This window comes from Eurypyga helias, unplaced genomic scaffold (assembly GCF_000690775.1).
Source record: "Eurypyga helias isolate BGI_N326 unplaced genomic scaffold, ASM69077v1 scaffold18556, whole genome shotgun sequence".
In the NCBI taxonomy this organism is placed as follows: domain Eukaryota; kingdom Metazoa; phylum Chordata; class Aves; order Eurypygiformes; family Eurypygidae; genus Eurypyga; species Eurypyga helias.
In genome coordinates, this window is record NW_010254851.1 from 1 (window position 1) to 8227 (window position 8227).

An 8227-nucleotide genomic window follows, 5' to 3' on the forward strand; every position below is an offset into this window, starting at 1 on the left:
TTCCTGACTGAACCCAGCACAACATTCGATATTCTTTTAATATGTCATGTTTCCACAAAACATCAACAACAACCAAGGAAAGCCAAACAAAAAAACTTCCCATACACCAAAAAACCTTTTTTGCCAAAACAACATTTTTCATTGCTACTCCTATAAAAACCAGTGATCTTTGCAAGAGATGTTTGGAAGGAGAGGAGGGGAAAACAAGGCAGACCATGCTTTTGCTGAAGGAGGCTGGTGGGTTAGACCCAAATGGAGAGAAGGCAAACTGAGGGAAAGGGTAGTGAAACTGTTAAGGTAGTGCAGGGGGTAGGAGAGGCTGTGCCAAGCCATATGCCTTTGCTATCCTTGTGTGAAGAGCAGTGCTGGCTAGCTGAGCCTGGGGTGCACCGAGCTCCCTCTGAGGAAATCCCTGGAGTATTGAACTGAGATGTGCCGACGGCTGAGATGGGCTGATCCCAGAGGCTGCAGGGTTTAGGAGTCACGCTGGGCTATAATTACAGAAACAGATGGGCATGATAATACAGAAGATAAACACTAAGGCTAAGGAATGTTCACCTCTCTTTCATGGGAGGAACCTTATAAGGCCCTGTGCATGTGTGGTGACATACACATGCTTCAGGAAAGTAAGCACTGTCTTTTGTGCTTGAGGACATGAACTATTCGGCTGTTATGATTTTATTTTTTGAGGAAGGGAGGACAAAGATGACGTGCTTGTCTGTCTCTCCCCAGGACTGCCGGTGCAAACCACAAGCAGATGTGGAATGGTTTGCTTGCCCTCGTCATTCTCATCTTGTACTCCGTGGCTGTGGCAGCTCTGGTCCTCATGGCTCTTTTCTACACACACTCAGAGGGCTGCATGTACAACAAGGTGCTGATCGGTGTTAACGGCGGCCTGTGCCTCTTTGTGTCGCTGGTGGCCATATCGCCCTGTGTCCAGAATCGTGAGTCTGCTGACCTCTTCTCATGGGTTTCTGGTGCTGTCGCAGTTGTGTCCCTGCAGGCATGGGCCATGTCCTGGGCAGAAAGACTCATGATATTTCAGAGCTGGTGGTTCTCTTGCCCCTGCTGCTTTATTTACACTGCCAAATGCTGTGGCTGGTCATCAGCTCAGCTGCTAAAACCACAGAGGTATGAGACATTTTGGGTGTGCCATCAGGCAGTCGTACTGTAAAGAAGGCTCATGTGCCGATGGCGGGTAATGTGTTGTGGAGATTACGCAACTCTTGCAGTGGTAGGTGAGGTAATAGCTGTCAACTCATTCACCACTGTTTTACCATTTAGTTTTGACTGCTGGTGATTTACTGTCTGTAAAGTTTGGGCCTGGAGGAGTTGACAGCAGTATTTCATGCTTCAGTATGTTTTATGTGTGCTGTTAGTATCTTGCATACATTGGATCGGGAAATGGTAATTTGAGTGGCTCCAACACAAATTTTATGGACAAATAAAACTCATGGCAGCTTGTCAATACGTTTTGGAAAGCTAGTGCTTTTGGTGAGAGCAGGGGGGTGATTCTTTACTTAAGTGGGAATCTTTAATGCCTTTCTGAAACAGCCAGGAGAACTGAAGGACAGACCCTCTTCTCTTTACATGCCAGTGGAAATGTATCTGAACTGCCTCAAAGACTTATGAACTGCTTTAAGTAAAACATAAAAGATACTCTTCTCTTCTGAAAGATGCTAGTGTGCTGTTCTTTAAAGGATATGTATTTCTTTTTCAGTTTGTTAAAATATCTTCAAAAATCACTTGTTCTCCTCTTTCTTGTAAAGGCCAGCCCCACTCTGGCTTGCTGCAGTCAGGAGTTATCAGCTGCTACGTCATGTACCTCACTTTCTCAGCACTATCCAGCAAGCCACCAGAAACTAGTAAGTCATCTAATGCTTTATGTAAATTCTTCTAGACATGCCATGTGTTAAAAGCAAGAATTTAATGAACTTGAATGAACAAATTCAGGGACGTAGGAGTGCTGGGTTTGGTCTGTTCTGGCCTGTGCAGAAGAAAAGGCAAATACGAAAAAGAAATCTGTGCAGCAGAGAGACCATGCAAATGACACTCTGCATGTACCTCAAATGCTTTGGTCTAGGGGAGCTTAACTTACCTTGGGTGAGTTGCACCAGATCAATTCCAGACTCATTCCTATGGACAGGTTTTTCCAAGACTCTGTTCCTTGTGTGGCAAGTACATGTTCTCATACAACAGGACATGACTAAATACACAATGTGTTTGGTCACATGAAGGGATTTAGTGGATATTAAAATAGCTTCTTTTCTCCTAGAACTGGTATGCTAGATGGCCTTACCTCTGGACTCCTAATGGTGCAAAAACTTGGGTACCGCTCATCTTTTGAGAATAAATGGTCTGAGAAGGGGCTTGGAGTTATGTTGCAGTTGAGATGAAGTTGTTCTTCAGCAGAGTGTCTCTACTCCACTTGCCTTCTAACCATTGGCGTTGCAAGCCAGGAGTAGGGAACTCTGTAGAGTTTTAAGTAATTTGTGCTACAAAAACCCAGCAGGACTTTACAAGCACAACTTAAACTGTTTCCTTTTCCCAGGTAAGCATCAATTCACTTATTTGGACAGGGAGCATTCTTTTCACATATAGATGACTTTTCTGGTTCAAATTAGAAATGTTAAAAACCCGTTCTTTATTATTGCTCAACTGCTGGTGTTGAATAGTGGAAACAACAATAACTGGAGGAAAATAAGTCTGTTGGCAGGAAGGAGAGGTTTGTACAGATGTCTTCCAGGAAGAAAGGGGAGGAATGGGGGAAAGAATCTCTCTCTAGTACACTTGTGTAGACAGGGGCAGACACACAAAATGTATTCTAGAGCTAAGAAGAAAAACAAGACAGTATTTAGTTGGAAGATTTACTTACAAAGTTTAAGCAGTGTTTTTGAAAGAATACATAAGTTAATGTAGAAGGCATCTGAATTACTCACAAGACTTGACACACTGTTAAAAAATAGAGAAGGAAAAAGGGGAATAAAGTGATGTGTGGTATTAAGTCATTGGGCTTGTGTTCTTTTATGCTTCTGACAGTCAAAGCCTTTGGGTGTTAAGTAGAATGCTCTGATTCTTCTTTTATGTATTGCAATTGTGGTTAATGCATTTGTCAGCGTATGCAACAAGCACATGCTCTCAGAACTCTAGAATCAGATGTTCCTCCTTGACTTCCCAGGCCAGAGAACTATTATAGTTGTCATCTGCTCTCAGAGATGCTCCTTTCTCTCCTGTCTGTATGATAAGGACTCTCATACTGGCCCGTGCAGCCTTTACAGTGGCATGTGCTGGAGATTTTATGGGGTGCTGGCACTTCCGAAGGTGTCTCATGCCCTGTCAGATTTGCCATGAACTTACCTAATGTTGACTCATTCCTCAAGCAGGGACATTCAAATTGACCGTCTTGCAAATCAGCCACTCTGCAAACCAGGCCTGAAGGAAATGCAAGCAAAAAGTGTTTATTAACAGCACCCAAAAAGCAGAGTTGCAAATATCTTTAGAAGGAATGGGAAAACACAAGGTAATGTCTGTTGAACCTGTGCTTATCACAGTGTGCCTTAGCTTTTTGGTGCCACACTTAGCTAAAAGGGCTTCCAGACTGTGGACCTGCCTTGCTGCAGAGGCATCCCTAATGGACGCAGGTGGGGAATTCTGCACATCTCTGGCCAAGGTGTTACATAAAGGCTTGTCATCCCTTCTTTTGCTCCCACCTCTATGCTGTCCCTGCTGTGTGCTGATAAAGCTTGTGCAGCCCTGCAGGGCCACGCAAAGTCCTGCCCCACCAGGTCAGGGGACTAACTTGGAGTTTATTTTTAACGTGGGTGTAGCCTTTGCTGCATTTTGCCCTCTGCCCCTTCCAGCAGTTGTACTGTCCCAGTGGGGATGCAGTGTGGCTGATGGAAGGAAAGAGATTGGAACACGGTTTGCCTTAAACAGCATTGCCTTAAAAAGCTCTTAATTTGAGATAAGGTGCAGCTGTAACCTCTTGCTTTGGGGTGATGCTGCAGGCCACTGCTCTGCCTTGCCTTGCCTCCAAGCAGCCACCAAAAAGCCAGATGCGTCTTGGAACATCAGGGACTGAATTACTTTCGTTTCAGGGACCTAGAAGTACTAATTGCTTAGAATCTTGCCTGTAACTGGTGCATCTCCTTTTCTTTGGACTTTGTATATCAGTGTGAGAACAGGGCGACCACACCCCACCTTTTTTCACTGGGTGTGAATTTTATAGTTGTCCTCAAGGCACCCCTGCTGCCAAAGAAATTCATGGTCTCAGGTCTGTACTACCTTGGTCTTATGTGGCTCTGTAGTCTTGGGTGAAGTGCTGGTAAAATTCCAACTTCCTATTTCTTAGTTCACCAGTCTTTTTCCCTGGTTTGTCTCTATGGTCAGACAAGGAATTTTAGTACCCTACTAAGCTGCGTTTTTCTTTTGCCCGAAACACAGAATCTGTCAGGTCAGATTTACTGATTTTTTTTTCTATATGATCTCTTCAAAAGATAGATAGAAGCAACTGAAATGCACCTACCCAGTATCTGAAGTAATAAAAATATTTTACTGAAAACCTTCAGTCTGAAGACTACCTTGAAATGCAGTGAAATGAACTTTGCTAACTGCTCTACTCATTTCTTTTGTTTTGTGAAGTCCTAGATGAAAACCATCAGAACGTCACAATCTGTGTTCCTGAATTCAGTCAAGGCCTGCACAGAGATGAAAACCTGGTTACTGGCCTGGGTACTACCATCTTGTTTGGCTGCATTTTATATTCTTGGTAAGTCTGGGGGTTTGCAGTTACCCCACTGTAAATGTAGTACTGTGGTCCAGCTCGTGCAGGCTTAGAGCTTATAGCAGGCCTCATGTAGGCAAAGTGACGGGGAGAAGTAGAGTAGAACTGAGCTGGAAGGTTCATATTCTCCTCAGTTTCAGAATGGTTAGAAGTTTTAGCCAAAAAATACCGTTTTGCAGTAGATGGGTTCCACAGAAAGGACGCAGACACCAAGCTAAAAAGGTAAACTTACTGTACTTTAGTTTAAAGTATTAGAAAAGCATAAGCAAGGTAGTGCACCTGATCATTACTACAGAGCATTAGCGACGGTGAGTAAGAAAGATACATCACCAGTTGCCCTAATACTTGACCGTCATCAGGATCCGTACATCAGCTGGGGAGCCCTGTTAAGCAAAGGATCCAGCGAACCTGTCCTGGCCGTTGGGAAGTCCTACGCAGTGCGTCCACTCGTAGGTGAGGGTCCGACTTTGCTGTGAGAGGGTCCCGCTTTTCTACAGTTTAACTAACAAGTCATATAAAAAAGGTACAGAAACATCTGGTAGACTGGATTCACTCTCCTCTTAGATTCCTCCCACAGTCTGGCCAGGGCTCAGGAAGGAACCAAAGCAGGGTCTTTATCTATTTGGCTTTGACCACATATTTCCAAACAAGGCCGGACACCTGGATTGCATGGCCTGACAGTCTGCCTCTAGACAAGGAAAGTTGAATCCATCCTCATGACATTTCATCATCACTAGTGATTATATTTTGTCTAAGCTACATCTTTCGCTAATAATCATGCATATTTCACTAATGATCATACGTATTTTGCTGAAGATCATACATATTTCACTAATGATCATACATATTTTGGTCGTATTTCATGCTGATATGATGCTGGTCGGGAGGTTCGCTTAGAAGTCAACTTTGGTTCAAGGCCTGTCATTCAGGCCTTTGTGTATCAAATACTCAGCAAGATACTGTAACTTTTGAAACAAATATATTTCATTAAAACTGAATAGAGCGATTTATATCTGGAGGTGGAGGGGAAAATATTTCCAGCTGTCCATGATCCCAAACAGTCTCAGGGTGCTTTGATTCTGTATTTACTCTTTCTGTAAGAAAAACTCTGTGCAGCTGTGTCCATCTGAAAAAGCTATCTGAAATACATTTTGCCTCCTGGCAGAAGCTAGGACTGTTCCTTGAGAGTCTGGAAAACAAACAAAACTGTTTGGGAGGGTTTAGGCCTTCCTTTGAACAAGTGATGAGCACAGTACTGTCATCAGGATTTGCCACTGATCTCCTCTTAAAAAATCTGTTTGTGCCCATATAGTTGTGATGCTTACGGTGTATTATTGCAGGTAACATCAATAAATCAAGTCACCCTCCCTCTGTGTAAGGGCGAGGGTGGGAGGGAGTTGCTGATGATTGGAGGGTGATGTATTACACGTTTCGGCTGTGTGGGTTGCCAGGAGACAGCACTAGCTGTCTGCTGCATGTTTTTAAGCAGGTGATTTGAGCAGGTTCTGCTTCTGAATCAGTCCACCTCATAATTCACATAGTAAATTTCCTTCATAATTTTGAAATGGAGAAGAGAGACCTTCTGAAGAGATAGCAGAGCTACTCTTCCGCTCTCAGATATACACGTGCGTTCCATTTAATTCTGATACCAGGTGTATGGATATCACATATCGTGGGTATAGTTCACATTAGGAGAGTATTTCCGTTTCCGGTGCCTCAGGAAGGTGTTTCAGGAATGTAGACAGCGTTCACGTAGCCTGCAGGGGGAAGCGCACTGTGTAGCTGGGGAGAGATGGCGGCCTTCCAGGGGAGTGTTTCGAAGCCTTGCTTACGAAGGGTTGGTGTGTACAGCAGAGCATTAACGCTGTCTCCCTCTGGGTAATCGCGAGTTTGCATTACACATCCTGAAAGTGAAAGACTGGGCAAGAAATGTTTCTAACCAGAAGGAATGATAAAGGATTCCCTCCCCAGACAACTGCAGTCATGCAAGAAAGTGAATTCCAGCAGCTGGTACACTGACAGTGGTGGTTGGCAATTTACTTTTGATAACTGACTGCTGCCAGTGACCTGTTAACTTCATTGGCAAAACCTTTACAGGAATGCTGAGCCAAAGGGATGGCCGTGAGGTTAATATAAAAGCATGGGCTGTGACAGCAGGGGAGATCTCTTCTGAATTGCAAATTGGGGAGCTTAGCTGTTGGCAGCTGCCTGATGGTGATGAGTTCACCACCTTTGAGGAGTGACCTACTTTTTAAGCTCGTGATTCAGCTGTGATTGGCCAGGGCCTGCCTGTCAGGCTGGTGTATACTTGAGCAGAACAAACTTCACAGGCTTAAGTGCTTAATGCTGTATCCGGGCAAATGCTTAGCTTAGACAATGGGAGTAGACTATTTATGTTTGCTGTGGTGCTGAAAAATCACCCTGTTGGGCTTACATTTGTGCCAAGGGTTTTGACATTACCTTCTTTTGCTTCTAGTTTGACCTCAACAACACGTGCGAGCTCCGAGGCACTGAGGGGAATATATGCCGCACCTGAAACTGAAGTGAGTTCTTTATTCCTGCCACAGGTTTTCTTTGCAGACTTCCTCATGTGCTTTTCTTGCTGTTGTTTTCATGGCTAAGTAATCTGTGATTAGGTGAAAACAAAAGCTGGTTTGTATGCTAAATGCCTATGGGTATGGACTCGCCTAGGTTGGCCCTTCTGCAGCTCCTGCTGGTCTGGGGAAGGTGTCTTTATGTACGTAAATAATTTGCTGCTCTTGCAGTTTATTTAACACCCTGCAGAATTCCTGTAAAACTTGTGCTCCACACAAGCTAATGTCCTCTCATTTAAAAGAAAAGTCTGCTGGAAAGCTATCAGAAAAATAAGTGGAGGCGTTCCTGAATGTTTTCAGTCCTGGTTGCCTTTGTTCTCATAGCAACTGACTACGGTTCCAAGTTCTATCTGTGATTTTTATTTCCGCACATAAATATTTCCTCTCTTTTTGGATTATATCTTGGATTATATTTCTTGTCCGTTTCAGCAGCACACATTTCTTCATTCCACCTGCCTATTTCTTTGGCCTTCTTATCCTGCGAACACCCAGAAACACGGGGAAATTAGTGGGTCTTTGCTGAAGTGAACTTTACCATTTACTTCAGCTTGCTAGTGTCACTCTTCAGCTGTATGTGTGTGTGTGGAGGATGACTCTCCATCCCTGGGTTTCTCTACATTGGTGTTACTTAACATCTGCAGTTTCAACATCTATTTTTCAAGTCTTTAATCAGTGGTTGTGGGAATCCAAAGGTGCAGCAGTGTCTGAGGGGGCACTTAGTGTTTGCAGTAGCTGGACATGGGGAAGCAGGACGCGTTTCACTGTAGGATCATGTCAGTGCTGGAGGAGCTTCCCTGTGGCAGGACGGTGCGACTGGAGCCAAGCGCCCGGTGGCTGCTCGCGCTGGCCC

At 44.2% G+C, this 8227-nt stretch overlaps 1 protein-coding gene across 1 annotated transcript in view; it reads left to right on the plus strand.

Annotated features, from left to right (window-relative positions):
* Positions 1–732: 732 nt before the first annotated feature.
* Positions 733–8227, plus strand: part of SERINC5 (serine incorporator 5) — a gene marked incomplete at its 5' end in the record, with an annotated part of 10857 nt that continues 3362 nt past the window's right edge. The window contains 4 exons of the mRNA XM_010153156.1: positions 733–944; positions 1770–1865; positions 4642–4768; positions 7260–7326. Coding sequence (XP_010151458.1) covers positions 733–944; positions 1770–1865; positions 4642–4768; positions 7260–7326 — 502 coding nt within the window. The remainder of the gene's footprint in view (positions 945–1769; positions 1866–4641; positions 4769–7259; positions 7327–8227) is intronic.